Below are 15652 nucleotides of genomic sequence, written 5' to 3' on the forward strand. Positions count from 1 at the left end.
TCCACAGGCAAGCACCACTCACATTCACTCACAAAATGTAAAATCTATTTTAAAATGAGTTATTGTATTAATTAAGCTAGAGTATTTAACTATAACTTCTTTTGTCTCTCTGCTAGCTGTGAAGATTGTCCCTCCTGAGGTGCCGCCTCCCTGGGGTGCATCTTTGCTGGTAATGCCCTTGTTACAGGTGCTGTCCTGCTCCAGCCTCATGGAAGCCCTGACAGACACGCAAACGCACTTGAAGAACCTTAAACTGGCCAATTCTCTGTTGCAAATGGTCCAAAGAGAACCCTCCGATTGGAAAGAGGTAGCACAAATTAGCATGCACCCATTTATATTAGAAGAGAGTTCTTAAAGTATTGTGTGATACTGGATTTTGCGCTTTCTTCTACAGGACTCCACACAGCTGAGTTTGCCTCTCAGCACTTGGTACAGCGAGCTTCAAGTGTCCACCAGCGTCCTGAAGCGGATTTCCCTAGACTCCATGTCTTCTGTGGAATGGCTTTACTCCCTGCAGTCTTCTCTCCCTGTCTGTGAACACGTCCCAGATACCGTTTGTCTTCTGGTCTCCCATGTTATCGTCAGCAGTCACGGGCATCTCTGCAGGTTAGCGTTGGACACAGCTGCTGCCATCGCCGAGGCCGATCCTGCTAAGGTAAAGTCTGCGTCTCACCGTTTCGTTTTGTGATTCTGCTGTATTCAGTTCTGTACTATTTAGTAGGAGGTCCTATTAGTTAAAACTACTAGGTAGCCAAAGAAGTAACCAAAAGGTTGAGGGATTCATATTCAATCACCACTGTGTTCATGAACAAATAATTTAACTAATTATTTTTTGTTCCTGCAACTTAAAGCAGTTTTTGTCCCTTTACGCAAAATATGCAAGTTGTGTAGGGCTTCCAGAAGTCTTGGACCGGCACTGAGTTAAAGGAATCGTTCACCAAAAAGTGAAAATTCTCACCCTGTTTGTTTCAAACTCCCTTATTTGGACAAATGTTCATGCAACATTGACATCCAATATGATTGCACCAATAATTATGATGATAAAGGTGCGTAATGCGTCTGCGACACGAAACTGGTCCGTTGAATTATTAGAAAATAATGCACACCCGAGGCGGAATGTGGCTTGCGACGCGAAACTGAGAATTATTTTCTAATAATTCAACGGACCAGAGTCAATTATTCTGCTTATACTGTGGTTACCACACCTCAAAACATTGTTCAGAATCAGATGATGTGTTTTAAGACATTTATCAGGTTTTTGTCCTCAAAACACTCTTGTGTGTAGGACTAATTTCTTGCGTATCTCATCTCAAACCTCCGTTGCCAATTCCAAAACGTCATTTTAGAGCTAGTAACGGAGACTTGAGCAATTAATAGCAGACTAATGCAGTTATTAGAGAGAGAGAGAGAGAGAGAGAGAGAGAGAGAGAGAGGGGTTAGGCGTGTGTGAATTACCTGTAAGTCTGCATCTGTGTTTGCCAGTAGTGTCTCTACTAATAGCAAGAACAGCGATGTTATTACCTCGCTAGTGAGAAATATCATGTAGCTTTTAAGTTGCTACAATATTATACTGGTAAAATCGGCATAGCAGCGCTGACAACACGTTTCTGTGCGTGTGTGTGTGCGTTTGAGTGGAGAGTGAGCAGGAGAAAGAGAGTATGTGATATCCATACATAATAAAGTGTAATTTTGAGGCAAAAACATGGAAATAATTAGTCGTTTTTTTTATCCTATTGTTTACTATATTTATTTGCTTGGTCCGTGTCGTTGTGGGTTTCGGTTCTTTTGCTGTTGTAGGCTGTAAAGACCTTTTGAAATAACTGAAATCATTTGGCGAGGTGATATGGATATGTAATGCGGTCAAGACCTGCCTAGATCAACTTTAGTCGTGCGTTTCCATGAACATAATTGCACACCTTAGAACGTTCGTTAACCAATCAGATTCAAGCATTCAACGTGGTATAAATTAAAATGAAGCACAAAAAATCTGAATCAACAGTTTTAAAGTGAATTCACAGCATGGTAATATACATTATGAAAAGTTAATGTTCATTTTGAGATGTACAAAAATGTGATAGAAACATAAAGTGAGTTATGGAAACAAACTAGCTATACTCTACAGAGATTTTTCTGAAACTATTGTGCATAACTCTTCATCTTTTTATAATGCAATTGATTGGCCTCCATTTGGCGTTTAGGACAATAAAGGATTTTCACAAAACGTAGAGGCTGTATAACAGTTATCTAGCTGAAATGATGAAAACCACAGTCCTTTGCACATTAAGAGCACCACATTGTTCCTTGAGCGACAGGTTTTTTTTTTTTTTTTTTAAAGAACACAATTTGGGGGGAAAAATCCACTCATAGTAAAGCTTTCATTTCTATCCATTATCCAGATGTCAGTGTTACTAGGCAACATGCTCAGCCTTAGAAACTGAAGCAGTAATTATGAAGGTGTACATGATGGTACAGTAGACCTGTACTCCACACTTACAGTACCTTCATTACAGAACGCCTTAGGGCTCTCATGGACACACATTCATTGAGACCAGAACGACTGGTAGCCGAGAGCATGGGAAGCGTGTGACCTGAGGGAGGATGTGCAGGACTGTTGTAATCACACTAACAGGAAGAAATTCCAGGTGGAATATGCATCATCTGTCACGGGATAAATGCCCTTATTAAAGGCCTTGGCTGGATGCTGAGATTCCCTCTCTACTGCTTTCCGATTAGGGCTGGGGATTTATTGAATGCTCACAGTACAGTGATTCGTCAATCAGAAATGATTGAGTTGATTTTATGTTAAATTTGTTTTATTTGACCATTAGGTTTACTTTCCTTGTCTCACAACGTGCAAGTACGAGAGTGTTAAGACATGTTTTATAGTATATCTTATTTAAATTTCGGTAACACAAACAGTGAGTGACAATAATCTCAACGATTCAGTTCAAACTGACCATTTCAATGAACTGATTCAACGATTCATTTGTGTCATCACTCAAAAATGTCCATTAAAATCCCAATGTGGCATTTCAAATATCAAAATATTTTAGTTAAATAAAATATTGCCATTTATTATATGAGTGCATATAAATGTAAAAAGTAATTCTTCCTTGTGTTCATTTAGTGAAAAGCGGTATAGAAAATAAGCCTTTAATGGCTTTTCACAGTGAAGTAGCTCACCAATACCAGCAGCTCACACACTTCCTCAATGCTTCACTGTAGTACTATGCTTTTATTATTATATTTCTCAGCAGATTTTTGAAGACATCACTCTGGAGCATCACCATGTAACTCGTGTTTTATTGTGATTCATCACTCTACACACAACTTCCATATTGTGGGTTTTTCTGAGACAGCAATTGCTTAAATTTAGCTAAATTCCTGAGCAATATTTTTTGGTTAAGACAATTAAAAGTTTAGCCATTTTGGTATATATATATATATTTAAACAATTATTAATGTATTTAATTTAACATATTCAATGTATATTTTTCATACTGTGCATGCATATACGCACACATTTGCTGCCAGATTTACAGTACTAATCAAAAGTCTGGGATCAGTAAGTTTTTTTTTTTGTTTTTTTTTGCATTAAAGTATGCATTAAATTGTCAAACATTTAAACAAGGCAGTAAAGACATTTCTAATGTTACAAAAAAGTACTATTTCAAATCAATACTGTTCTTATGATCTTTCTGGTCATTTATAAATCTTGAAAAAAGCATCCACAAAAATATTGAGCAGCACAACCGTTTCAAATATTGTTAATAATGAGAAATGTTTCTTGAGCATCAAATCATCATATTCGAATGATTTCTGAAGGATCATGTGACACCGAAGACTGGAGTAACGATGATACAAATTCAGCTTTTCATCACAGGATTTAATTACATATAAAATATATTCAAATGGGAAACTGTTATTTTAAATTGAAATAATATTTCATAGTTTTGCCCCCCCCGTTGAGCATATGATACTTTTTACAAAATATGAAATAATATTTCTGACCTATAAATCATGTCTTACTCTCCTGCTCTCCTCGTTTTCTCTTGTTTCCACTCTTTTTTCTCCTCATTAAGCCTGTTAATTGGCTTGTTGTGGGGGTCAGAGGTTGTGCTGGTTTCAGAGGGCCATGTCTCTCCCCTGTCATCTCTCAGGGAGGGATGCTGAGGGGTTAATCTCCAATTAGAGGTTAGAACAACTGCCATGGTGTCTCTTCTCGAAGGGTTAAAAATCTTCTCAAGGGAGGGAAAGATCCGCTATTCCCGGGTAGTGGGGGGGTTTGTTAGGGAGTGGCTTGTCTGGGGAATTGCTTTACAAATGCTAAAGATAAATTAGAATAGATGTATTACATGATGTATTTTAGATGCCCTCTTTGCACATTTATTAACCATCTTCGAAACACTTTCCCTGAATCCCGTATGCAATGCTTTGATCCAATTGGCCACACTAACATAGCAGTTCTGTCTGGCAACAAGAGAAATATTGCATGATCAAACCTTATTAAGGCTAATCACTATTGAGCGTGTATCGCACATCTCCAGTTGAGCATTGCAGCTGCGGGAGGAATATCAATAAGCCTTTGCTTTTACATCATGTGTTAAAAGCATGGAGACTTATGGGGACGTGTATATCAGTAAGGTTTGTAGTTCTGTATAATGTAGTTAATGTTGTTTAGTTCGTGAATCATTCCTTAGTTTATGATTAGTGTTCTTGTGCCCTGTTCATTTTATGCTCTCTTCTGAAGCGACTTTATATTTTGTTTACTTTTTAATAAATTGAGAACTATTGCGGCAAATAAAGTTTTTACTGTGATTGTCTTTATCCTAACATTTAGCCTGAACCTTTGATGTTCATTTGTGTTTTATATTTTAATATTAATATTTTAATTGCATATCTGAATTTAATGCATTGAGTGCATTGACTTGCAACCAGTGCTATTTTAGCATCCATGATATACTATTGTAATTTTTGTTTGTATTTTAAATTGGATTCTATTTTTATATTATAGTTTTCATTTAAATTTTTGTTTTTTAAATTTATTTTATTTTATTTGTATTAGTTTTTTAAAATATGTATATATAATGTTTTTTTTATTTATTAATTTGAGTTATTTGAGTATTTTAAATTAAACCAAATGAAAACGAAAAATATTGCCTTGGCAACTAGCTGAAATATTTTTATTTAATTTTATATCAGTCAATGTTTATTTTATTTCAAGTAATGAACATGTTTTTTATACCTTTAGTTAATGATAATAACCCTGCTTTCAACCACTTTACTGACATTTTAAAGTTCACTCATTGTGAAGACCACTGGTGAAACTTATTTTTCAGAATCGTTATACATCACAATATTTTATTCCTTAAATTTAGGGATTTATTCTTTTTTTTGCAGTTTATTGCTGATATTTATATTTTTTTTTGGCAAATGTTGACTGTTTAAATAGCTTTTGCATAGTAGAAGTAGATGTTAAAGTTACACTATGTAAAAATAAATTTGTTCAAATTTAATAAAATTTCAAATAATGAGACTTCTTCCTAAACATGTTTGTGTCTTACCCTGATTCACTATGGTAAGCCATAAAATGTATATATAAGTGTTTATATTTTGGACCTGTCGGGATGGTTTTTGTGGGAAAATGCGTACATGCGTCGCTCGCCCGTGCGTGTCTCGTCACATCCATAAAAAGAGAGAAGTTGCTCCGGCTACTTTGACGCGGGTATGGAGAGGTTAGTTGTCACAACAAGTGAGAAAGGTTGACATGGAGCAGCTAAATCTCAAATCAACAGGAATCACCCATTTTAGAGAAACTCAGAGGAGAGTCTGCTGGCAGAAAGAGACCGTGACAGAGCTCGTAATAAAACAAGAACCAACATTAGCTTGGCTTTTCGGAGATAGCAAGAACTGAGGGATTTGAAATGTTGTAAAAGCGTGTTTGGAGAAGGTGTTTTTTTTACTCCACATGAGTAAGGTATCTCTCTAAAACTGTTATTTGTAAAACATTATCTATTGTGAAGGGTTGTTTCAATATGGTTGTTGCCATATAGCACACTAGCGCTGTGCTGGATTTTATTTTCAAGGAAGTAAAGTGTCTATTAATGATTATAGTTACAGTAACGTCTTCAGCTAGTCAGCTTGAGATCCTTTCCATCAAAACTGTTTGTCTCTGAAGTCTAGTAGTGAATGTTTTATGAGCAGTGGATAACCATATTCATCTACACAGTCACACAGAGACAAAGCACAACCAAACATTGTTCTTCTGCAAAATGAGTGCATTTTTTTTTATTTTATTTTTTTACCTCTAAAAGTTATATAGTGTACCCTTAAATGGTGTTTTGAAGTTATACAGTCAATACTAATTAGGTTTTCCAGCGTGCATACAGTGTCTTGAACTGACAGGCATTGTTCTGGGTCTTTTCTTGGGGCTTGATCTGGCCCTCAAGGGGTCTAACCTTGATATGTGTCTTGGTCTGGGAGGATGGGGTCTTGAGTTTCCTCCAGAAATCATCATCATAGTCGAGTCTCAAATAAAAGCTGTCTTTCAAGAGAAGCCCTGGATCAGTTTAGGCACAGTTTTGTTGGTTACTCAAGTTATGAATAACGTTGGCCTTGTGGGAATGTGAGCCGCGTTTTCCAGGAGCACAAGACAGCGATATAAACCAGGAGTCACCGCAAAGCATTTCGTTTGATGCCAAAAACATGAAATGCATTAGTAAAGCAGCTCTTGGGTATGCACTCAGATTTGAGGACATAATCCTCAATTCAGGTGGAGAACGTTTCCAGGTCCTTCACACGCTCCACAGGTTTTCACCAGTTTGTCACTGCTCACTGTAGCCCTTCAGTTTCTCCTGACATCAAGCATACCTTTCATTTTTTTTTTAGCTTGAGCTGGGGAAACACTGGCCTTGGGCCAGTCTTAGTATTATAGAAGCTTCTCGAGCAGTGTTTATGCTACAGAAAACAGCTTGAGAAAATAAAGAAAGAGAGAGAAACAGGGTGTTAGTCAGATGGTTGGAGGGGATTGCAGCGACTGTTGGAATGAACTTCAAAGCCCAGGACTATTTGGCGTCCTTCGCCCGCTGCATGAGATGGATAACTTGTGACAGTCCTGCTTGGTTTAAGTTGAATGAGATGGATGAGAAGAATAAGAATTTGCCCTCCCACCCCTCCTCCATCAGCCCCTCGCTGTGATGAGCATGTCTCGTTGCGTTATTGGCCCCGCCATTTCTATGGTAGCCAGTCATGAGCGATTTTCCTGATTATCTGTTATTTTAGCCTCCTTATTTTCTGAATTTAGAAGCCCGTTTTCTTCTGTGTGCATGGTCACCTCTTCTTCATGTCACTTAGCGGAAATGTATTTTTTTTTCATTGTTCGGTCTTGTTTTTCTCGCCTTGATTTCTTTCTCAACTAATTCGAATGATCAGACCTTAAAGGGATAGTTCAATTAAAAATGAAAGTTCTGTCATCATTTGCTCACCTACAAGTTGTTTCAAACCTGTATGAGTTTCTTTCTTCTGTTGAACACAAAGGAAGATATTTTGAAGAATGTCGGTAACCAGAGAGTTGATGGACCCCATTGACTTCCATAGTAGGGAAAACAAATATTATGGGGTCCATCAACTCTCTGGTTACCGGCATTCTTCAGAATTTTGTGTTCGATTTAGTGTAACTAACTTTAGCTGGAAAATAACATTATTCTAGAACCGCTATGAAGCCAAAACAGTCTCTGTTACCTTAAATGATTAGTTTATCTCTGTAAAGCTGCTTTGAAACTATCTACATTGTTTAAAGCGCTATATAAATGAAGATGACTTGACTTCAACAGAAGAAAGAAAGTCATACAGGTTTGAAACAACTTGAGGGTGAGCAAATGATGACAGAATTGTATTTTATTCCTGAACTATTCCTTTAATAATGCTTTCAAAGCTAAAAAAAACATTTGAACTTCATATTGCTTCAACTGAAAATAATAATAGTTCACCCAACAACAGCAAAAAACAATTCATAATTTTCTTACCCTCATGTTGTTCCAAACCTGTATGCACTTACTATATTTTGTGGAATTTAAAGTAAGCTATTTTGAAGAATGTCTGTGTTTTGTTTTTTGTTTCTTCGTATAGATAAAAACGGTTGAAACATTCTTCAGAATATCATCTTTTTTTAAACTTCTGCTTACTTTCTGTGTTGCTTGTTGTCGTATCCCCTTTTCTCTTTTTTTGTTCCTTTTTGCTGCTTGTCGTTTTTCTATTGTGCTTTTCAAGGGTCTTGCCGTTGCATTTGTTCGACATGCTTTCATTTTTAATTAAATTCTTTGAAGAGCTCTTTGAAAGGGTGGGATGTTTCGAATTCCCTGTGAGCGACTGATGATGATTCATTTAATTTCTGTCAGCTTAATGAAAATAAAACTGAGATGAATATTTTTGGCTCTTTTACTGCTGGTAATCAACTATAAGTCCCATAACAGCAATGTCTTAACCCCGTTTTTGAAATTTAACATTAATAGCCATTTTTTTCCAGCTTAGATCTTTCTGCTGTTCTCTCACAGAAGGATTTTGAAGGTTATTGATCCATTAAAGGATTAGTTCACTTTTTAAAAAAAACTTTTGCTGATAATTTACTCACCCCCATGTCATCCAAGAAGTCCAAGTCTTTCTTTCTTCAGTCGAAAAGAAATTAAGGTTTTTGATGAAAACATTTCTCCATATAATGGACGTCAATGGGCCCCAAACGGTTTAAAGTCCAAATGACAGTGTCAGTGCCGCTTCAAAGGGCTTTAAACGATACCAGACGATGAATAAGGGTCTTATCTAGCGAAACGTTCGGTCATTTAAAAAATAAATAAAAAAGTTTACGTTTTATAAGCACAAATGCTCGCCTTGCTCTGTTCTGTGATGAGCGTTCGTGTATTCACGTATTACGCAATTACGTTGAAAAGGTCACGCTTGACGTACCGAGTCAGTGTTTACAGTTGTGTGGAAGGAGGACCATATACACATATTCAAATGTCTTTGTGTCAGTTTATCGTTTAAAATGCCCATTGCGTGTGCGTATCCTGGGGGTTGTAATATTAAAAAGCCTAAAAGAAAATTTTCGTCAGGACAGAATTTTTTTTAGTTTTCATAGAAGCGTGACCTTTTCAACGTAATTGCGTATTACATGACGTCCCGAACGCGCATCACAGAACAGAGCAAGGCGAGCATTTGTGCTTAAAAAACTTAAACTTTTTTATTTATTTTTTAAATGACCGAGCGTTTCGCTAGATAAGACCCTTATTCATCGTCTGTATCGTTTAAAGCCCTTTGAAGCGGCACTGACACTGTCATTTGGACCTTGAACTGTTTGGGGCCCATTGAAGTCCATTATATGGAGAAATGTTTTCATCAAAAACCTTAATTTCTTTTCGACTGAAGAAAGAAAGACATGGACATCTTGGATGACATGGGGGTGAGTAAATTATCAGCAAAAGCTTTTTTTAAAGTGAATTAATCCTTTAAATTCTCTTAAAAAGTCTCTTAAGTCCATAATAAAAGCGTGATATGTTTTCTATTTGAATAATATATTTTAAAATGTAATGTATTCCTGTGATGGCAAAGCTGAATTCACTGCTCTAGTCTTCGGTGTCACGTGGTCCTTCAGAAATCATTCTAATATTTTGATCTGGTGCTCAAGAAACATTTCTTATTATCAATGTTGAAATCAGTTTTTGTGGAAACAGATTTAAAAAAATCAGGATTCTTTGATGAATAGAAGGTTCAAAAAACAGTTTATTTGAAACAGAATCATTTAAAACACTATAAATGTCTCTACTGTCATTTTTGATCCATTTAATGTGTCCTTGCTGAAAAACAAATCAAAATCTTTTGATCGGTAGTTTATATCTGACCTTCTTCCAACTCCAGCGGTTCAATATGTGGCAGCTATACTTTGATTTTAATTGCTTGACACTAAGAGACCACATCACTCTTTTACTGGCCTCATTGCACTGGCTACCAGTACGTTTTAGAATTGATTTTACAATGCCATTCGTTTTTAAGGCCCTGCATGGACTTGCTCCACAGTATATTAGTAATCGCCTCCACTCTTATCTACCTCCAGCTCCCTGAGGTCATCAAACCAATTACTACTTTCTGCTCCCCTCTTGCTTTTAAGATCTGAGGGAGATCAGGTTCTCTCAGGTGTGGCCACTAGACTCCGGATATTAAAAGCAGTTTTCAATCTTGATTAAAGGCCTGTTTATATGCCATTGTTTTTGTCAGATGTGCATTAAAGTGTATTTAATAGGTTAGTTTTCTTGTAAGTTGTTTTCTTTCAGTTAGGGTGTGTTCACACTTTTAGTTCAGTTCTCTTGGTAATTTTGGTCTGGACCAAAAAAGAAAATAATACATTTAGTCCTGGTTCAGTTGGCGTTCACACTGTTATTTTAGAAGACTGAGCCTAAAGATACACAAAAAAAAAAGATGTATTTTGCGACCAATCACAACACACTGGTCCAGCCGACCAATCAGAGCACATTGCGCAAGGAAGGGCTTCATAGAGACAGGAACTAAACCGAGCGATACTGACAGACTGGTAAGGGAGGAGCTGCAAAAATGTAAAATATGGTGTTTTTGAACATTTCAAGCATGAAAACCTGTTCTTGTCAAGTCTAAAAACAAAATCAAGACTTCGTAAAATGGCATAATAGGTTCTCTTTAAATATCCATTGTTTGCTTAATTGTTTTTCAATGTACCTCTAGGTGCCATGTCTACTTCCTGTCCTGATGTTTAAACTGGGCCGAGTGTCCGATCCAGCTTTGTCTCTCTCTGTTCTCTATACTCTGCCAAGACTGGGAACCCACAAGGTACAATCATTAATATCCACAGCATGCACTGGTTACCTAAATCAGAAACTTAATAAAATAATATTTTTCAGCAAATGGGTTTTTCTTGATTTTGAAAGTTGTATCAAGGAAGATAGTTGGAAGTTAAATTAAATGTTGTTAAATTGTATTAAAAAGATGCATTAACATGTATGGCAATCAAAATGAAAGGGATAGTTCAGCCAAAAATGAAAATTAGCCCATGATTTACTCACACTCAAGTCATTCTAGGTGTATATGACAGACGGATACAATCAGAGTTCTGAAGCGAAGCAATGTAAATATTAAATATCCATATTTAAAACTTTATAAAGTGAAATAACTAGCTAACTTTTACGTAAGTCAAACGAACATACGGATTTCACTTAAGCCTAAAGCGCAACTTATGCGAGTAATGTGACGCACTGCTGATATTTACGCTACGCCATGACGCACTGCGCTACTTCCGACGTCACAAGTTGCATAAGTAGATGTGTGTTCATTTGGCCGGAAGCTAGAATTTCACTTTGTAATGTGTTAAATATGAATATTTTTCTTACACAACTGCATCACTTCGCTTCAGAAGGCCTTTATTAACCCCCCGGAGCCATGTGGAGCACTTTTATGATGGATAGATGCCATTCACTGCCATTATAAAGCTTGGAAGAGCCAGGACATTCTTTTTTATATAATATAACTCCTAGGATGACTTGAGGGTGAGTAAATCATGGGCTAATTTTTTTTATTTTTGGGTGATCTGTCCCTTTAAGAAAACAGAACCATTAACAGGTTATTCTAGCGCAGTTCCACAGAAATATGAATCTAGTCCGTCGGCATGGATTTGGGATACTTTGCTTCCTCTGTTGCTATGGCAACAGCTCACCTGCACTGCAGGCAACTCCAGCCATTAACCTGACCACTGTCTGTGCCATTGTTATTCATTTGATTCCACCAACAATACATATTATTCATAAATCTTGTATGCCAAGTGTGTACTTCTGTAACATTTGGCTTGCTAGTAAAATGCTGCATCAACAAAAACATATTCTGTAGCTTGCACAATGAGTGCACACTGTACTATAAAATATGAATAAATGAGAGAGGGGAGATGTTTGGTGTTTTTGCTGATGTTATTTTATATGCTTAGGCACTCTATCATCAGCCTTGGGATGGGGGTGGCAATGTTTTGCCCTTTAATGTAGTCCTTAATTTGAGCTTTTTGTAATCTGTGAGATACTTTTATATTTAAAAGCACAGCAGAACACAAACTGGCCTGTAGGTCACATCCAAAGCATTAAGAACATCAAAGCATTAGGTAGTTAGTTGCATATAATAACTAAACTAAGCTATTACGGTAGCTAAGTTTGCATATATCCAGTCCTGTTGATCATTATGTGTATGTGTGTCCTGACTCCTGACTGAACTCTTGTCTTGTAGTTCTGTATCCCGCAGGTGCTTCATGTTCTCCAGACTCTGGGCAGTTCATCCAGACTGAGGCCTGTGGCTCTGCGGCTCTTAACTCTGTTATGGAAAAAACAGGTGCAGTTAATGCTAAAATCATTCAGATCTGTTTGTGTGTTGTGTCAGGTCTATGAGAGCATGACATTCTGTTCATTTCTAATGTTAAAAATCAGTATTTAAAATTGATCTATTTCAATTTTACCATTTTGGTTTATGCTTTGAAATATCATTATATTTATATACTTTTATTTATTAATATATTAAATTAAATTAAAAATATATATATAATTCATATATTATCTAAGTGTATATATATATATATATATATATATATATATATATTATATGTCTTTTATTTATTTAAAATGGATATATTAATATATTGTTATCTTGTTTTATGCTTTGAAATATATATTAATACATTTATTTATATTTAGGTCTGAGAGACTTTCGTTTCGTCTACTAATTTAATGAAAAATAGGAAATATCATATTTAATTATATATTATTATTTTTAAGTTTGAGAGGCTTTTGATTCATCTAATGATTTAATGCAAAATAATGATTTACCATTAATATTTTTATATAATATTAAATAATTATAGCATGTGTAATAATGATAGTATAATAATAATAATATTATTACATATATAGCATGTGTAATTTTAGTAAAAAATCTAAATTCATAATTTTATTTTACTAAATAAAATGACTGCAATAAAATTATGCATATATGGTTTGATCCCTGTAATTAATGAAATAAAAAAATGATTCAAAGCTTTATTATTTTAGCAATCTCATTTAGTCATGTTACAGTTGGCACTGATAGTTCACAAAGAATTTGTGTTTTAGAACAATTTTCACTGAAATATTCTTAAATGAATCATTATCAAATCTGTTTTGGTACCCAGTCCTACTATAATATCTGTATCTGTACGATCTGCTACACTGTATATCATAGATCTATTACTTTCAGGATAGATTTCAGAGACTTTTGACCATTTGTATAGGACCGTGTGTATCCTGACCTGCAGAGACTGATGTCACAGCTTGAGAAATCGTCAGTGGTCATTGGCAAAGATACGCAGTGGGAGCAGATATTGGCCAGAGCAGCTTGTGTCAGGGACATCTGCAGAGAGAGGTCAGCTTCATCCAAACGTATAAAACTAGAGTTCATTTATCAGTGTGATGTGCTGCATATTAAGCCACCACTGTGCTAACTTCTGATATGTGGGTCAACCGTTGACTGTTTAAGGTTCCCTGAGCTTTGCCCCACTGGTGTCATTCACTCTGTCGCTCATGTTGTCCCAGGCCGTACCAGCACGGAGGAGACATGCTGGCTGCCATCAGAGACACACTGCTGCAGTTCTGCAGGAAAGATCAGGCCACTCCTGCTGCGCTGGCACTGCAGGGCTTACAGGACCTCTGTAGGGCTGAGGTCAGTCTTTCTGTGTCTTCACACTGGCTATTAGAAGTATCCAAGAGAATATGAAAATGCACTTTTATTTACAAACTACTATTGGGTAAACCGCTGCCACCCTGGCACTTATGTGCCCTCCTGCCTATTTATGAAGAGGAAAATTATAATCAGTTCCGGGCTCAACGAGGATTTTCGCTCCGTTTTTATAGGGTTGTAGATTTGTACTTGCTCTGCAAACATTTCTTTTATATATATATATATATAATTATTTTTTTTATTTATATTATAGTTGTTTATTTTATTGTAATATTTATTTTAGGAATTATTTAGAAATATCATTTTAAATTATTCATTTTGTTAGCTAGTTAGATAAAAAGTTGCTAGGCAAAAAAAAAAATACATGCGCATGATCAAATATAATGAGGCAATACACACACTATTGTTCAAAAGTGTGGGGTCAGTAAGATTTTTCAAATATTTTTTAAAGAAGTCTTTATGGCTGCATTTATTTGATCACAATACAGAATATGAAATGTAGTTACAATTTAAAATAACTTTTCCTTCAGAAATCACTCTAATACGCTGATTTGCTCGTCAAGAAACATTTCTAATTATTATCAGTGTTGAAAACAGTTGTGCTGCTTAATATTTTTGTGGGAACCGTGATATAATATTTTCAGAATTCTTTGATGAATAAACTGACATTTACTTGAAATAGAAAACTTTTGTAACAAACATCTTTACTGTGATTTTTTAATAAATTGAATGCATGAAATAAAATTATTAAAATTTAAATCATACAAACCCCAAACTTTTGATCATATAATGTAGTGTATAGTTTCTCTTACACTGTTGAGCCCTGCATTTGAATGTTCTTCTCGTCTGCTTTCTGTTCAGGTAGTTGATATCAGCTCCACGTGGAAGGCACTCTCTCCTAAGCTGTGCTGTGACACCAGACCCCTGGTCCTGAAGGCCACTGCTGAGCTTCTGGCACTAGTACCTGCTTTAAATATCAAAACTGAAGAATATGAGGCACGAGACCACCAAACACTGTTTCTGAGTACTAGCGTAATTTCTTTCTCTCCACATTTCACACCCGGGATGAATTACTTCAGGCTCTATGTCCTTTTCTTACAGAAATTCAGAAAAGAGGCGCTGAGTGTTTTATGGGGCTACGCTCTTAGTCAGGTGAGCGCTGACATTTTCAAATGGTAATTAACTGTAGGAATGGGCCGGACTTGTCACCCAATGAAAAGTCGTGCCATTTTTGTGTCCATTTATTATTTATTTGCTTTTATACTGTACCAGTGATGAGGGAACAGTAATGTTTAAAGCTGTTTTGGCTTCATCAGGACCCAGTGGTTGCAAGCCAAGGTTTTAAAGCCCTCTCGGAGTATCCTGAACCATCTCACACCATCCTCCACTTACCAGAACAGGTGAGAACGTCACAAAATGTCCTCACTTTATGTCTGTCTACCTTTTATTTAAAAATATCTGTTTATTTAGAAGGTATTTAGAATATCTGTAATAGTGACGTGATCTTGCTAACAGGCCAGGCCCGTACCAAAGCAGCCCGATGAGGACGACGAAGGGAAGGAAAATGAGAACGAGAAGGATGAAGATATTTCAGTGCCGGGGGCGTCATATGTCAAACTAGTTTGTCTCACACCGCAATCCATTTTACCAGGTATGATTATAAGATCATGGTGACTGACAGACTAGTCAATGTTTTTTAAATGTAGCTCAACTTGCATTTACACAAGATCTCCATTTAAAGGGGTGGTATAATGCCCTTTTCACAAGATGTAAAATAAATCTCTGATGTCCCCAGAGTGTGTGTGTGAAGTTTTAGCTCAAAATACCCCACAGATATTTTTATATAGCATGTTAAATTTGTCACTTTTTGAGAGTGAGCAAAAACGCACCG

The 15652-nt window shown here is 36.2% G+C and overlaps 1 protein-coding gene across 1 annotated transcript in view; it reads left to right on the plus strand.

The window, feature by feature from the left end:
* The window catches only part of focad (focadhesin), a 61296-nt gene that overhangs the window by 20986 nt on the left and 24658 nt on the right, over window positions 1-15652 (plus strand). Inside the window, exons 10-19 of the mRNA XM_079600049.1 lie at window positions 117-307; window positions 395-655; window positions 10744-10848; window positions 12283-12384; window positions 13316-13446; window positions 13617-13743; window positions 14623-14757; window positions 14863-14913; window positions 15078-15161; window positions 15277-15412. Of these exons, the coding sequence (XP_079456175.1) occupies window positions 117-307; window positions 395-655; window positions 10744-10848; window positions 12283-12384; window positions 13316-13446; window positions 13617-13743; window positions 14623-14757; window positions 14863-14913; window positions 15078-15161; window positions 15277-15412 (1323 nt within the window). The remainder of the gene's footprint in view (window positions 1-116; window positions 308-394; window positions 656-10743; window positions 10849-12282; window positions 12385-13315; window positions 13447-13616; window positions 13744-14622; window positions 14758-14862; window positions 14914-15077; window positions 15162-15276; window positions 15413-15652) is intronic.

Source organism: Phoxinus phoxinus (assembly GCF_949152265.1).
Source record: "Phoxinus phoxinus genome assembly, chromosome: 2".
Lineage (NCBI taxonomy): Eukaryota > Metazoa > Chordata > Actinopteri > Cypriniformes > Leuciscidae > Phoxinus > Phoxinus phoxinus.